The sequence below is a fragment of the Brassica napus genome, chromosome A8, assembly GCF_020379485.1.
Source record: "Brassica napus cultivar Da-Ae chromosome A8, Da-Ae, whole genome shotgun sequence".
NCBI lineage: Eukaryota > Viridiplantae > Streptophyta > Magnoliopsida > Brassicales > Brassicaceae > Brassica > Brassica napus.
In genome coordinates this window covers 7,968,964-7,987,022 of record NC_063441.1, presented here as the reverse complement: position 1 = coordinate 7,987,022, position 18,059 = coordinate 7,968,964, and the positions used below count along the sequence as shown (strand labels likewise).

General features: G+C 33.8%; 1 protein-coding gene across 3 annotated transcripts; it reads right to left on the bottom strand.

Moving 5' to 3' along the window:
• Nucleotides 1-2,600: 2,600 nt before the first annotated feature.
• LOC125577272 (protein RGF1 INDUCIBLE TRANSCRIPTION FACTOR 1-like) lies at nt 2,601-6,723 on the bottom strand. 3 transcript variants are annotated; one of them, XM_048738554.1, is made up of 4 exons: nt 6,578-6,723; nt 6,095-6,286; nt 5,758-5,973; nt 2,601-3,140 (listed from the first exon to the last, which is right to left on the bottom strand). In XM_048738554.1, the coding sequence occupies exons 1-4, from the start codon at nt 6,578-6,580 to the stop codon at nt 2,892-2,894; spliced, it is 660 nt and encodes a 219-aa protein (XP_048594511.1). In that variant the 5' UTR covers nt 6,581-6,723; the 3' UTR covers nt 2,601-2,891. The 3 variants fall into 3 exon arrangements, with proteins under 3 accessions (XP_048594511.1, XP_048594512.1, XP_048594510.1); XM_048738555.1 differs by having other exon boundaries at nt 6,593-6,658; XM_048738553.1 differs by having other exon boundaries at nt 6,408-6,592.
• Between the last annotated feature and the right edge of the window lie 11,336 nt (nt 6,724-18,059).

Sequence of the window (18,059 nt, the reverse complement as noted above, 5' to 3'; positions counted from 1 at the left end):
CCTTGTACTAATCTCTAGGTTTGCAACTATACCATCCAGCCCATAACTCAACTAATAGCATCTGATATACCTCTCTACTGATCTCATTTCTGCAATAAAAGTGTAGGCTACATTTTGGGAGTATCTATCATTGAACACATTTACTCTTACTCAAGAAAGTATTTGAACACACAGTCAGTCTTCTCTGATCTCTTTCCTCTCTCTTCTCTGAATGTTTTTCTATTCTTCTTTCTTATTCTTGATGAACAGTTTGTTTGTGTCCATCTTTTATTTCCTTTGTCAGCTCTGCAATGTTCTTGAAATTCTGGAATCGTGAGTGTCGACCGATGCTAGTTGAGTGTCGATCGCCAATTTATCGTCATCTTCATTCTCACGACCATAATCAGAATAAAATGTTGCCAGAAATCATGGATCATCACCCAACTCAATGTAGGATATGTGCCCTTTTATCACTCGAACATGGTCATAGAATTCATTTTTATCTATGAGTGTCAGACACAACTTATTCGTCTGCATTTCACAAACAGCTTCTACATTAGCCATAAAGGCTCACCCAAGCAGTAAGGAAGAATTCAAGTCCATCTGATGATATCCATAACATGAAAATTCACCGGAACTAAGGCATTGCCGATTTTCATTTGAAAATTTCTGATAATTCCTCATGAATCCACCTTAATCCACAAAAGTGAATGAATCACCAAAAGGTTATATCTTAAAACTTAGCTGATTAGCCATCATCATAGGCGTAATGCTTACTGAAGAACATGTATTGCATAGTGCATTTCAGATAGCTGTGACCTTCAACCATGCATAGAACTATGAACTTTCCAGTGTCACTTTGCTTCGTCAGTGTAATCCTTTGCATCATCTTGTCTCTAAACTGATGGAACATACCCTTGATGTCCTCTTTTTTCTCTCTCCTTTCTATGAAAAGCATCAAGAGCCTATAGGTGTAGTAAACCTCATAGAATGGTTCATCTTCCGGTATCCTTAGTACCCTTTTGGTAGAATTATCTATCTTTTTATATGTTGTCTGCCTCTTTAGATGTTTAGGAACTTTGATCTTTTTTTTCTTTTCCCAATAGAAATCTGTCCCTAGTAGCCTCCTGAATGATAATAGGCTCTGGTGCATCATACTGTGGAAAACGTTAATCAAAATTTGGTTGTTGATTGATGTCAACTGTTGGTCTTGCTTCTGTCTAAGATGGGTGTCGATCAACATAAAGTCGGTGTCGATCAATGCTTGACAATTGTATACGGTAAGGCATGTCGATCGATGTCTGCGTAGTGTCGATCGATGCTTGCCATCTCACAAGAACCACATATTCTTCAAGGGTGTCAATCGGTGCTCCTCTAATGGTGTCAAACGAGACCAGTGCGTGCTGCCAAACGAAATGAAACTTTCGACTTGGTGTTCCCCTTATTGGAGCTTCCCGTGTTTTACTACTCGCCATAATTCATCATCTATGATGACACTCACGTGGTGCTTCTGTCCAGACTTACCTTTTTTTTTAATTGTCACTTCATGTCTCCTCACAATTTCACTAGTTTGAACCATCTGGGTTTTCCAACTTTTTTTCCATAGGTGTTGAGGACTTCAAACTTATCATTCAGATTGGTGTATACATTATCTATCTTCCCATTGAATTTTACAACCAATTTCAGTTGTCCCTCAAGAACTTGATCAAGTATTGATTTCATTTTGATTTCTTGAGTTTGTGGTGTAGGATTCGGATAAGAAGATATTCCATAGTTTATTTATTTTTGTTGTTGTTGTTGAATGGTTTCTGGTACTGTAAGCCCGATTGTAATTTCAAAATATAAAAGTTCTTAGAGATCATCACTCAAGCTTAAAAAAATGTGTAGCAAAAAAAAAAGGGGTAAAACTTCAACAAAGAAAGATTAACACTCAAGTTTCAAAATCTAGGACAACTTTCCGTTTTATTAAAATATATGTTCTATAAAAAATTTATTTACAAAGGTATTCTCTGTGTGTTTAAATTAGACGTTGTTCTAGGTGACTTGCACATGAATTATAAAAATAGTTAAATGTTAGTATTTCTTTTATTTAATTATTAATTTTTTTTTTCTAACTCATTTAAAATTAAAGAGATAAATTAGTGACAAAAATTGAATTGAAATCTTATAACAAAATTTTCTTATTACACTTAATATAAAACGGAATGAGCATTGCCTAACAATAAGAAATTATAAACTTCAAAAGTATTAACTGAATTTATTGAACTGTTATACTGTATTTCTTTTCTTCAAAATGTAAAAAAATCAGATATTATATTACTAAAAATCAGATATTTTTAATAATGGCAACTTTTAAAACTAGGAGGACGATTCCATGGTGGAAAAAAAAAACAAAGAGGATCAAGTGAAGTTACTCTCTTTTCATTCTTGGGTCTCTTCGATGAAATTCAGCTATGCATACACTTTGTCTTTTAAGAAGATACAAATTGAGTTTCACAAAAAAAAAAAAAAAAAGATACAAATTGATATCATAATTTTAGAAACAAATAAATGAGATACTATGAACAAAAATACAAGAAACAAGTACATTGAATGTTAAAAATGCCTTTATTTCATTCACATTTGCATTGTATCACATACTTTTATTACTATTATTTTGATCCACAAACAGTATTATTTACATATTACCCTTTCAACCCAAAATGTACAGGCGAATGTATTTCCTAACACTCATGCTTCATTCTGTTATCTTTCCCACTTTTTTACACTTTCATATCTACTATTTCACACTATCATGTTAAGCTTTACTTTATACATTCCTCTACACCACTATACGTATATATACACACACACATACCCCACAAACTACTGGTGATTGTTATTAGCATTTAAGACTATACATTACCATCTTATTAGTATTCTGTGATTAGTCCTCCAAAAGGAGCACGATGCGGAATTCCCTTCCTTCGTTTTACAATTCGGCCATTTACAGCCGATAGAGGCGGTGTTGATGGCGTGAAACTATTGTTATTAATCATGTCACTATTCTTCTTGAGCCTCCCGTTACTGGTGGTAGTACTGCTATACGAATCATCAGAATCTGAAAGATTGTTTGTCCAATCCTTTCTTTTTTTGTCGAAATTCTTCGAAGTTCCAGAGATCTAGTAAAAAAAAGATAAAATAAATTTATCGGGAATGTAAAAATTAGAGTTATCTTATAAAATATCTTCTATAAACAAGTTGTAAAGATGTTGAAAGCCATGAAAAACGTATGCAAATGAAAAGACCTTTCAATTGAGAGATTGCTTAAGGTCGAAGCTTTTAATTGACTTGGAATATTCAACCCAAGTGCTTTTATCTAATTTTTTCAAACTTCACAATTTCTTGGAGTTGCTATGATTGCCCCCACATTTTCTCGCCCACCCAACACGAAAATCCCTTTTCTCAATTCCCACCAATCTACTATATTAGAAAAAAGAAGTCATGACTTTTTTCATGTGTAATATTTTAAAATAAACTTTCATAAAAAAATCATTAAATTAAAACATATCATTTAAAACATAGCATTAACCGTAAAATATTCTTTTCCATTAACAACCGAACTGTATTTAAGAAAATCACTAACCATTAGTTAAAACCAACCAAATCTGTTCCCTTTAATAGTGGAAACGATTTACCACCCTTCAGTTCCGGTTTTATTTCTATTCTTTTGTTCTTCGGTTCTTTAGTTACAAAGATTTATGATCATTTATCAGAAAGACACATAAGCGTTATTGAAAAAATTTGATTTTTTTCTATTTTTGGTTTGGTTTGGGTAACAAAGTTAGGAACCGGCTAATCTGTAAGATAATTTTGGATCTCGTTATTTACAGTTCGATTATGTTTCTTTGGTTAATTCGGGTTAAAAGTCAGAAATTACATTTTCAAATAAAATCTTAGAACATTTCGAGTTTATGAAAAAAAATTGAATACTTCAGACAATTTTTAAATTTCCAGAAAAAAAAGAGTTCTGGTAATTTGTTTTTAAGGTACTTTGGTTTGTAATTATTAATTTTAAATTATTTGATTATTTTAAAACTAGATATAGTTATAGTTAATTTTTATAAATACATAACTTCTTATAAAACAATATTTCAATGTTAATAAAAAAAATTAAAATCAAACATCCGCGTGGTTGCGTGGATCAAGATCTAGTTATTGATTAAAGAATAAAAGACGTTTTTGAGTTGCTCAAAAAAAAAGAAGAATAAAAGACGTTTATCTTTAAGAAATTACACCCAATAACTAAAAAAAACCTAAATTCACTATCTAACTAAAATCCCACGTTCTCTTCTCTTTTCTCTTCGTATCTTTCTTCTTTCTCCCTAAAATTCTAATTTATCTTTTTTTCTGGTTATTCAGTAAATAAACCCTTTATTTTTTATCAATTTTTTTTGTGTGGCCCGATAGTCTCCTAATGCCAAGGTGCTCAAGACACTCTCCTAGCCACTAGACTAAGACCTTCCCGGCTATTTTTTATCAATTATAAATAGTAGTTAGCTTGATCTTAAAAAAAAGAAGTTAGATTACCTATTTGGTGAATAGTCGATGTTTGAGTTTATACTTTTTAAGCTCAAAGTAGTCAACTCTTTTGTTTCCCCCATTTTTCATGAGAAAATAATAATATCTTATATTATTAAAATAGAAGTACAAAATAGAAATACATCTTAGTTTTACCACTTATTTACATTAAAATGCCATTGAAATATTTATTGAAACTATATTTAAGCATGCTTGTCTTTTTTTAATTTAAATAATAGATTTAAACATTTAATGTCTTTCCAAAATTTAAATAACAGATTTCTTTTATCAAATCATAACCAAAATAAATTTTCTAATGTATTTCGTATTAACATATTCAATATTTTTAATATTTATAAGTAATAAATAAAAAAATAAAAAAATCACACATCATAATCAATTTATATAACATATAAATAAAATATAAAATCCCATAGTTTATTCATATATTAGTATAATGCTTTCACAATATAAGTCCAATTAGTTATAAATATTGGATTTGTTTATATTATACATTGTGATATAATAGATGATTAAAATCACAAAATATAATTATTCAAAGTAATAAATGAAATTGTTATGTTTAAAAATGTTATATTAACAAATGTGTAGTAAATATTCATATGGTCACGGGTCAAGCTCTAGAAATAAATAACAACAGCAAGATTATTTTTCTTTATCAAATTTATTTTAATAGAAATTATAGTTCCAAATATGTTTATATATTTTATGTACTTATAAATTTATTTTCTTTGTCTTTAAGGAAACTTAGATTTTGAAATTGGAAAAAATTATGACCACCTCTATATTATTTTAATTAGGAAATTTAAAATTTATATCAAAATATTTTATTAAAATTTTAATTTTAATTTTTATTATAACTGCAAAGATTAATTTTCAATATAAATTTATTTTTCAATATTACAAATGCATCATTTAATATAAACAAAAAAAAACTAAAAACATAAAATAAATACCCGCCCGATCTAGTATATTTTAAATCACTAAATAATTTTTTCTTTCAATCGTATTAATTTTTAAATTATATATAATTAACATTATTTTTAAGTCATTTTTGAATTATAAATACAAATTATTTCAAATTTCAGTTAGAATACAATTTTTATCTCTTTTGACTGTGTGTTTCCACCCATTTTCTCTGTATTTTGTTCACTTTCTCGAGAAAATAAACATAAATTTATTTTTTTTCCGTTATACCTTGCAACCAAGAGAGCAGAATCTGAAGGAATCGACGAGGCTGCGGTAACAGACTTGGCAGGTGTTGACAACACCTTTGCCTGGTCGAGGCTGGGGTCTCTCGTTCAAGAAGACAACCTTAGCACTGTTAATCACATATGTCTGAACTCCTGTTATGTCCAGAAATTTCTGAATCTCCGATACTCTTATCACATCGTGATATGATGATCTCCTTATCTGTAAGTTTAATCAACATACAAAGGTCAGAATCACCAACGATGATCTGTTTTTCTCTTTCTCTCTCAGTAAAAAAACCATATAAACTTTATTGTTTCAAAGAAAGTACAAAAATAGGAACCTGAATGGCGTGATGATCCTTGTGGAAAGAGAGGCAGAAAGAACAGAGAGGACCATTGGTACAATCTAAACAGTACATATTACACTCACTCTTGTGTGAATCTGCGTGTAATTTGCATTGTACAAAGAACTTTTCTTGAAGCAGAGGTTTAAGCCATGGAGGCCAACTCTTGCTGTTTTCTTCCTCAGCTCCCTGTTATCAAAAATAATCTCACGAGGATCAGAATCAAATACACCAGAAAATATTCTTATTGGAAGAGAGTACAAATACATAATCAATTTGGGTGAAAAGATTCGAAGTTATGAGAAAGAACCAATTTGGGGAAAATAAGATTATCAGAGCTGATAAAATGAGAGCACTTGATGGAATTTGAAACGATCTCTAAAGTAAAGATGAAACAGGGCATTTATACCCAAATTGAAGAGAGCCCATTTGAGGAAATAAACTGAAACCTTTCTATTTATGGACTACTATTATTATTACCATGATTTCTCTTACACTAGCTTGTTGATTCTCTTCGATCGCCAGTTTTAGTGAGAGAGAGAGAGAGAGAGAGAGAGAGACATGCGCGTGTAGAAACAAGAACGAAGAGGCGTTCTTATCCGCACAAAAGTCGACTACTACCGAACCTAAACCCGAAGCTGAGATATTGCTTATGGTAAGGAGTGTTCAATGAACCGAACCCAGCCTCCCACTTTCCTACTTTCTTTTTCTTTTTATATCTTCTCTATTAAAAAATAAGTATCATTTTTATCTACTATAAAAAAGTCATACTAGCCTTATTAGGTTCATTTCATTAATTACACTTATTTAATTATTTGCATTAATCTATTAAATATATAAAGATATTAATAAAAATCAATTTTAAATATAAATTTAAATTTTATTTTTACTTATAACAAAATATTCAGAAAAAATCTGACAAAATCTTTCTATAAATTTAAAATATTTTTATTTAAATTAATACCATTGATTAATTTTGTAATTAATAATATATACTATTATACATTAATTTAAATAAGATTTTATTATAAAACAAAATAAAATAAAAGTGTATGCTATTTTTCAGATTTTATAATTATATTATATATCTTCTTTATTAAAAGAAATACCATACAAATTCATACTAGGTCTATTTCATCAATTACATCTATTTGATTATTTAAGTTAATATATTTAATACATAACATTTCTAAAAATCTTATAAATTATATAGATATTAATAAATAAATTTTAACTGTAAATTTAAATTTTATTTTTACTTATAACAAAATATGTTGGAAAAAATCTAGGGATAATTTGCAAAATACCCTATTTAGGATTTGAAATTTGAAAATTGCATTTTCTATTTTACTTTTTGAAAAATACACTTCTTTAATTATGAATTGACTTTTTTACCCAAGATATTTTAATAATTAATATATTAATTCGAAATTAATATATAAATTCGAAATTAATAAAATAGTATCAAAATTATTTTGCTTAGGATAAACATTATTTTATCATTTATAATAACAAAGATAAATATGTGAATTATAATTTGTTTTGACTTTGTCATGAAGTTTATACAGATTTCCTTTTATTTTATTTTCTTCAACTTATATAAACAAGTCACGTTGTTAAAAGAAAAAGCAAATCACGTTTGTCTCCTACTATCTTTTATTTAGTTATATTGAAATTTGGTGTTAGTTGGTTTGACATGGCATCATGATGGGAGGATGAAACTTGCGGATGTTAAATTGACAGAGTTTGAACCGGGAGTGGAGATGGAAAAGGAGGACGAGCTGCCTTTGTCGAAAGTAGCAATTGATGATATCTTCTGATGGAACAGGTTAAGTAGGAAAAATACATTAGCAAATGAACAGTCTCATCATTCAAAATTCAAGTTCTATCTTATCATTCTGCCGTTGCTCCTCAGTTACTTCCTAGTCACTTAACACACAAGTTCCACGTTTATGAGGTTCTTGCAGTTGAGAGACTAGTACTAGTCACAATAGTAACAATACTAAATATTGCAGGACTTATCATGTGTCAACATGAAATTATAGTCCCTGATTGTTACAACATTTATAAACTCCAATATTCACATGATTGTTTTCACACCTCCTTGAAGTCTTGTGTTTTTGTGCGTGAATCTTCTCCACGTCTTCTTCGGTTGTCTCTACAACCGGATAATGCCTCCTTTCACTCATAGGTAAGCATCTGCTTCTTGTGCCAAGTAGCCTTGCTCTGTTTCTTCCAACATGCGGCCTCTCCCGTATAGTCGTCTTTAACAAAAGACTCCACACCACTCTCGTTAATGAGCCAGGGGTTATGCGTTTATCTTCTCTATGGCGGGGAGTTTCAGTTATAAGTGTAACAATCTCTTAGGTTATAGTTTAACTACACCACCGTGCTGTCTTTATGACTACTACTGTCTAGTTTCTACCAAATCTTTGTTTTTAACTTCTTTAAAGGGTAACAAGTGTAGCAGAGACAAACGGTCTTGGACAAAGTAGGAGCTAAAGAAATACAAAACAAAAAGTAGAAGCTAAAGAGTTCTCTCATGGGATCAATCAGATAAGAGTATGGAACTAGAACGTGCAAATTTCAGAGTCCATCTACCGCATAAACGACACTTGCGTCGAACTTGAACAGAAGCAGAGTTCTTCAAAAAGTGTAGAACAAATGGAAAACATAACAAATGTTGTGAAAATAACCAACCTTATTACAAAATAAAAACTAAAACAATTACCAAAACCTAGAGTAACCAAAACCAAACATTACAGAAAAAATGTCTAGAACAAACGTCTAGAACAGAACAAACTTCAAATTCCAAAGTCGCAACTGACACGATTCTTGAACGATGACATCTTGAGCAAACTTGTTTTCGTGCTTTTTTTTTGAGCTGTTACTTGTTCTCTAAAGCATTCATATCTTCTTTTCACAGGTCTTCCAGCACCTCTTTTAACATCTGGAGGAAACCATTTATAAGCCACAACCTGTGGAGGTATTTCGCTTGCTTCCAGCAACTCATCTATGGGTCTTATACTCTCTGAATATGCAGCACACATGTTTGCCTTTGAGTAGTATTGATGCATAAATAACCCAGGGTTAACGCCTCAACTTGTTGCAGCCTTAGCAGCATGCTTACAAGGGATCTTGTCAACATTAAACACATTACATGTGCAAGTCATTTGTTGAAGATCAACCAAGTAATTTCTTGACCCATCAGTAACCTGAAACTCATGTTGATTTATAGACTGAACATCAAAAGTAGACGCCAAATCACACCTTCTATTGAGCTTCTTTTCAACTTTAGGCGTGAGAGAAGATTTGAGCATCGCAGCACTTTTTCGACGGTTGAAAAACCCCCGTGTAAGAAGAATTAGAAATTGAAATCTGATTGATGAATCAACAAACCTCTTGAGCTGAGAGGAAGAATCTGTAAAACTAGAGAGAAAGGAAAAAAAATTCAGAAATTGAATGGATACGAGAAGAAGACGAGACTCGTCTTGAAAAGATATTCCCTATTAAAAAGTATATTAAAAAGATATTCCCTATTCTCTAACGATTTTCTTTTAAAATAATTTTTTAAAAAATTGTTTATTAGAAATTGATAAATATTAAGATTGGGCAATTTGGTAAATTTATATATAGATAAGTGTATTTTTCAAAAACCTTAAACAAAAGTGTATTTTTCAAATTATATTCTTATTGAAGTGCATTTATCCAAATTTTCCCAAAAATCTAACAAAATTTTAATAAAATTTTAAAATATTTTTAAATTAATGCAACGATTGATTTCATAATTAATAATATAGTATTATTATAATCTATTTACTTATAAAATCTCACAATATACTAAAATAAATAACATAGAAATATAAATTATGCTAAGAAAATATCAGTTCTATAGTATAACTATATAAAATTTTAAAATGTATTGTATTTAGTCTGTAAAAATTAGAAAAACATTAATGAGATTCTCAATTTGTTTATTTCATACTATGAATTTATTTTACCAAACTCAAAAATATATTAATATATAATAACAATTAATAATAAAGTAAAATGTATAAAACAAATCATTATATATTAATAATATTGAATAAGAAACATAACCAATAACATTATAGATTTACACAATATATAACACTAAAATGTAAATTATCTTTGAAAGTTTTGCGATGGTATCTGTTATATATTTATAGAATGAAAATCTACCCGCACGGATGTGCGGATGAAAAATCTAGTTTATTATTGTTACATTTCCACTAAAAAGATGTTCACTAGTTTCTTATCGAAATTAAAGTATAATCTTTTTCTTTTTCACACTGAAACACAACATTAGTGAAAGAAATTCAGGATAAACCGATATAGAGCCTTGGTTTGAGTTACATATTGGTGGGAACCTTTCCCTTACTTTCCCGTCTCTCTCATCTCTCTCAACAAAAGAAAATCCTAATTTGATGTGTATGGCGGTCGGTGGCTGTTCTTCATCACCGTCAACCTCCACTTTTTATGTTTCTTTTGCTCATTTCCCTCATGTATTCTTCCCTCTCTGACATACGTGCAGTTCTGAACCGTCTGGGATCTTTGCCGAATGGTTCGATCTTGAGCTTCTTTCAAGATGCGGCAAGGAAACGGTGAAATAGTGGAGGAGAGAGTCGTATCTCCATGCTCAACGACGGATCTCCCTTCGTTTGGTGTTTGGAGGTGCTTCCTTCCATCTCCTCCTCGATTTTAGGTCCATGTAGCGGCGAACCTCTAGGAGAGCTCGGCGGTTTCTGGTGCCTCGTCGGGTCATAGGTTGGGGCTCTATTTGAGGACGATGGAGCCAAGACAAGACTTGCTGGTTAGTCACCAGGATCTGCTAGGGTTTGCCGAGTAAGGGTTGAGTCTGTTGATGGCAAAGCTAACTGGGAGATGGTGATTCTTCTCGGGTTATCTCTTGTCTGGCGCAGGATCACCTTGACCAGTTGAAGGAGGGGAGTAATTTTGATGAGGCTACCACTTCAACATCGATTAACACCACAACTTCAGCATCGATCAACACTACGACCTTAGCATCGATTTACACACACTCCTTGTGACATCACTTGAAATCTCTGAAAGTTCAAGTTGTCCACATGACATTTCAGACTCGACATTAAAGAGCCCCGATGAATCAAGTTGCTATCTTGCCTCAGATGTACACAAATAGATCACCATGGAAGATTTCTTGGAGCTAGAAGAATTCTTGGAACTAGAGGATGGAGAAAAACTTAAATATTTGGATACTGATAGGGAAGTCACTGTGGAAGAATTTTTGGAGCTGGAAGAATGGATTTACTCGGAGATAAAGCTTGATGACAATCAATCACCACACTACAGAATTGAACTGGAGACTTCACTGAAAGGTAACATCGATCGCCACCCACCCAACAACACCAAATATCTGATTGCATCGATCGACCACATCCACCTGATATTGATCGACACCCATCGTTGTACAAGCTGCCAAAATACACAGTTGAGCTGGAACCAATTGAGGAAATAATGCACAACTCTGAGGCCTCACACCCTGCTCTGCACGAACATCTGCGACCATCTATCCGCGCCGAAGAAGCTGCTGGGTTTCACAAAAGAGTGAAGAGAATTCATGTCCTTGTGAAGATTGTGGTCCCATGCACTGTATTTGAAGTTGAATTTCCTATCCCACCAGATAGAAGTGTGCATTTGGGTTCTTACAATGGGGTATGTTATGATCATATGTATGCATTAGCTTCTCAGAGAGGGTTGAGATTTGGAGGTGAAATCGACAAAGGCCCAATAGAAGCAGCATCGATCAACACTTCCACTTCATTGTCGATCTACAGCGGACGCGTATCAGAGCAGAAGGAGTTTAAAATGTGACGAAATAGTTTTTATGGAGGCACCACCACGCAGCCAGACAAGTTTGGGGGAGAGAAGAGGAAAAGGACCAAGGGAGGTCCTTAGTTATCATTGATTTCTCACTTCTCATATGGTGTCAGGAAATTTAGAGTGCACAACAGGTTCTTCTCACAGCCATTCGCAAAGCTTCGAGCACTCCTTATGGCTGAAATGATAGACAAAGGAGAAGAGTCAATGGAGGCTCACAACAGAAGAGTGATGAATCTGAAGAAAATAGACACTGATATTTGTTTTGGATTAAGTTCACATTCTCATCCGGACTAAATCAGATCTCCAAAAGGTTAGCTAAAGACTAAAAATAAGTGTTGAATAGGAGGCAATCCACTGTTAGATAAGTTTTAATTATATATTTTTATACTGATTTTTGCTTTTATTTATTTCAGGAAAAAGATGATGAACAGTGAAGACACTGTAGCAAAGGCACTATAGAAGCAACACTGCACCATCGATCGACACTTTAGCAGAGATACTGTTCATCGGCATAAAAAAGATCCAAGGAAGACGAGTTTCCACAAGAAACGACGATGCCTAGCTAGCATCGATCGACAAAGCATCAGTAGTATCGACCGCCACTTAGTTGTGTTGATCAACACTCACATCAAAATCATGTATACTGTCTTTCCTAGTTAATATTGTCTTTATGATTTAATTTCCTACCAATATTAGATTGCATAACACTAGGGAAAATGTTTTTTAAGTCCCGGGAGGTTATACTGTTATTGGGTTTTGTTTTGAGCTTTAGTTTTATGAGTATTTATTTAGTTTTATTGAGTCAAGAAAGGAATGATGAACTTTTTCAATTTTACTTACTATATAACCACTCTCTAGCACCATTCTTTGAGGTTATTGACTGCAAGGTGTACTGAATAGAAACACCAAAGTGGATCACCTGCCAATAACATCCATGCTAGCTGAGAAAGTCTGAAGGAACCAAAGAAGACCTCCAACCTTAATCAACTTAATGTCCTTGTTTTGGGGCTTGGTATACACTGGATTGTATTACTCCAGCAAGTCTAGAAGGTAAGAAGGTAAAAGTCTGTGTGTTTCTGGTTCCCCTCTCACATCTCTTCCGCATCAACATACTATAAAATATTGAAATTGATTTCTTGCGGTTTAGGGGGTAGTAATGTCTCCTGCTGCCCCATTATTCTACTATAATAGAATGATCACACATTGTTGGAAAGTGAGAGGTAGGTATATTACTGATGACCCCACTATTCGCCTACACATTTCCAGAAGAAAAAAATAGTATCGAAAAGAAGAATAAGACGGACTACATCAACGTTACTATTCATTGAAATTGAGATAAAAAGATTTAGAGAAGAGAGAAGAGAGAGGGAACAAAATCAGGGAAGACTACCTGTGTGTTCAGATACTTGGTGGTGTAAGAGTCCAAATGCCTTTGATCATTACTCCCAAGATTTAGCCTACATATTTATATGCATAAATGAGGTCAATAGAGGGGTATGTCAGGCGGAATCAGCGGAGTATGGGGCTGGATGATTTGGTTGCTAAGCTAAGGTCTAGTACATGAAGTTCCTCTAAAGTTGGCATTGATCTGATATGGCGTGCGACATTGCAGAGGTGAAGGTAGTAATTTTAAAATTTTGTGAGTCCCTGCTGTTTTCAAACATCTTTCACATGATTACTCTATGTTTTGCTTGAAGACAAACAAAATGGTAAGTGTCGGAGAGTTGATATACCATGGATTTTAACACTTTTAGACCATGATATATGTACTTTTTAGAGACTATTATAAGTGTTTGTAGTATGTTATAGACTCTTTTCAGGTTCATGTACGTTTTGGAGAACTTTGGTGGTTATGGAGCTTTTTGAGGTGCAGAACTGCACAAACGCATCAGATGTTTAGCTATGGATAGAGACATTACCGCAATTCGATTGAGCCCATCTTTTGACATAAGATAGAGATTTGAGTTAGCTTTCTAATTCCGCCGGTTTAAGGTCAATCAGCATCCTATATCAGAAGTTACACCCGATTTACTAAAGATTGGTATGTCTGCCTTGCGAGAGGAAGCTGTCGAAGAGATGAAGAAATCGATTGACGATAGATCCTTGGTGTTGATCGATGGTGATCCCAGAAGACGGTCCGAGCCTATTTCATGACCGACTTAAGCCCAAAAGTCACCAAATATTACCAGAATGCCCATGGACGACTCAAAACCTTATTTATGTGTTTTCTAAGCCATTGTTGACGGCTACGCTTTATTTTATTCATAGTCTTATGTTAGGAAAGTAGGGAGGAACTCCTTCAGAGTCTTTATGGAACTTCTTTGGTTTTGACTTTGGTTTTATTTTGAGTTCTATTATATATCTATGATTTATGTGAAAAACTTCATGTTTGAATAGATCCACCCGCTAATTCTAGGTTTTCTAGAGTTTTGATGTTCATCTAAGATATAAAATTTATAGGGTGATAATTGAATCTTTCACTGAATTGTTCTTACCACTTGTGTTATACAATAGCTAACTAGAACCATGATCATAGGATAGTTAGGCGCACGCGAGAATATGAATTACTACCTGAATTATGCTGAGCCAGGATTGCTAGAAACAAGCGACAACTGATCTGGTATGAAACTAATGAACCAATCGATCAGTTCGATAACACTTTCCTAAGGAAGCATCGATCAACCCTAACTCAATAGCATCGATCGATGGTCGATCCGTGTCAACAAGCGACATGTGCGACACTAGACTTAGTCAATAGATTAGACTCTCGGTGAGAGCCGGTCATCTTGTACATTAGATATCGAGTTATAGGATCAACCCTTAGCATCTGTACATTGAGTTCTGATAATCTGAATAAAACCCTAAGTCTAGCATCCTCCTTTTATCAAAGAACTCATCAATCAACTGAAAAACTACCTTGTTCACCTTGCTTTACTATATTTACTACTTTGTAATCTGTTACCTTAGCTGAATCGCGATTTACTTGAGTCTTTTGTGTGCCCACGCTCCCTGTGGATTTGATCCCTAAATACTACAACTGAACTTTTTATTTCAAAGAGTAAAGTCATTCCTTAATGTAATTTGAGTGATATCACAGAGCCCTCGTAAATAAAAAAAAAAGATTACAGGAAGTACCAAAAGATCCTTTTAAAACAATAAAATCATATACCAAAGTCAAAGAGCTCAAGCGCTTCCAACACCAACCTAAGAACCGTAAGATGTCAAAGAACGTCTTGGAAACCAGGAGGTAGGATAAGGCACCAACCAAAGAGAGCTCTAACATTATCCCCACCAAGTATCATATCGACTTGAACAAACATGGAAGCCAAAGAGAACAAGGACTTCAAACCACACCACAAAGATCAAAATAACAACCTGATAAAATCAAGACAGCAAGGGAGCAAGGAAACCTTGACAGCTGAGTGGGAAGGACGTCAAAGAGGACCCTCAATCTTGCACGCATACACAAAATGATCTTGTCTACTTCATCGATATGCTCAAATTACCCCAAGAGCAACTCTCTTAAATAAGAGATTGATCTAGTACTTTGCGATCAAATCCACAAAGAGCATTGATCACAAGACAAAATATTAGTTACAGGTAAAGCTACATCAATGATATTGTAAATCAAGCAAGACAATAAATCTGTTTGTAAATAGATAAGAAAAACACTAGATCCATGAATATAAAACAGGTACATAACTCAGATAAATAGTTCCTAAGGAATTATTAAGGTCAGTCCTAGAACTCGGATTCATAAGTAAGCCATCCAACTCTCGCTGCGATTACTATCAGATGCCTAGATCAATGCTGTCCAACTCTCATTGCGATTCCAAATACTCTAGACAACCACTAAATACCAATTCGATATGTTCATTAAGTCCTAGACTAACTCTCGTTGTGACTAACAACTTAGCTCAATAGGATTCAGTTCATGTATTGATTCACACTAGTGTCTCAAAATTATCCTAAGATCAAGTCTCTTGTTAATTACTCAAGAAATAAGAAATAAAATTAATCTTGTTGAAGGATGCAATATGATTACCCTAACAGTTCTATAAATTATAAGTTCATCTAAAAAATCCCTAAATATAACAAGTAAACTACTCAAACATGATCATACAAAACATAGGAAAAGTCTGGATGAATTGCATAAAAATATAAGTGTAAGAAGTACTGGAGTTCCAATCTATCTCTGAAGTAGTCTATGATCTTATCTCCAAAAACTTTCTAAAAAGTATGCGTAGCTTAAACAGTGACTGGAAAATATATAAATATAAGTTAAAAACATCCAAGGGTCTCTTTGCAAATAGAGAATTCAGGGCCAATGCGAAATTCTTGAAAGTTAAGTCGGGAATACTGTCGACCGATGCCAGGAAAGCGTCAATCGACGCCCTCTTCAGATCTCGACTTCCAACTTCTGCACATCTATATGGTTTCCTCACTTTAAGCTCCAAATGGCTCCATAGTATCGATAATGCTCCAAAGCGTACCTACATCTGAAAAAGACCTTAAAAGAGACTTGCAATGCAAAATAAAGACTCGATATAGGATGTATACCATGGTATAAAAGGTAAAAATCATGGTATATCATCCATCTACAGACAAAGACTCGACACCTCCTCGCAAGAGAGAAAATGGGAGACTAGACCACTACGATGCCTTGTAACTCAACTTATAAACAACCTCCTCAGAGAATAGAAATTAGATGTTTTCGTAACAACCATAATCCAGTAGATAAAACTCCAGAACATCATCTCACAACCTTGATACACCAGAAATGATGAAGCAAACGTAGCAAACCTTAAGCAAAAAAGGAGAGCATAATAAGAATAAGGGAGCACAGTAGAACAATAGCCTGGGGATTTGCCATAAGCATATACATACAGCTGCCAAAAATCTTAGGAAAGCCAGCACTCATCTGAAGAAATTGGAAAAAGACAGCAAAAAAGACTAGATAACAACCCCAAACTAAGAGGAACCATAGGAGGATGAGTAGATATGGGGATTCAAAGGACCATAGGAGGATGAGTAGATATGGGGATTCAAAGGATAACTAAACTCTAATGCCGACTATAACCACCAAGCATACGTCTTCTGATGAGGACCTAAAGTCAGTAGCTAGACCACCAACTCATGAGATCAACCATACAAGCTACATTGGAGCCAGCAGCGACATAGGTGCACTCAAAGAAGGATATCTTTGCAACCATAAGGAATTTAACCGTGAAACCAGTTTCTATAGATTCTCAACTCAACCAGAGCACGCAGCGAATTGGTTTCATACCAAAAAGAGTAATGGTTTAGGAGATATGCCAGTTACAAGTCAGACTATCTACACTACATCCGAATTGGTTCTAATTAAGGAAAGTAATTCTTTGCTTAAGGAGTGTGCAACTCAAACTCACGTGTGGAAACCAGGAGATTATTCATTACATCTAAGAGCAGTGGGAGAGTTTCTACCATGCACCAGCAGCCACATGATCAAGATGAATCCCTTATTTGTCAACTTACCTTACATGGATGCATTCACACTTGGAGTTATTGAAGACCAACGGCTCTTTCCCCTTCTGTTCAGGCACGACTTAGAGACTATCCAGACATCAAAGGAGATCCCACGGATGCATTTATTTCTGCCCAAACTCACAAGATACAAGGAGAGAATACAACTTCCATACATGGACAGATTCTGCACCAACTAAGTCCAACGGCTAGTTTTTCACTTATTATTTCTTTCCAAGTTATTCTTTTAGGCATTTGTGTTCTTTTCTATTTAAACAGAGCTAAGTCTCATTTGTAAATCACCCTTGCACGAAATTAATAAAGTATTATTCAGTTTACAAAGTTTGTCTTTGTTTTGTTCAATTAGTCTTTAGGTGGATTCCTTTAGATTTCTTGTTCGTTTGCTTGTCTCCTTAGTTTGTGGATTCATTCTAGGATACAAGTGTAGGTCTCTGTCTTTGTGTGGATTCACATTGGCGCAGGCTTCTGGTCTTATCAAAGGGATACTTCCGCAACCCTTTGTGGCGACAATCGATCCATTCAAGCTTGACAACTCTTGTTGCCTTGTGATCTAGCC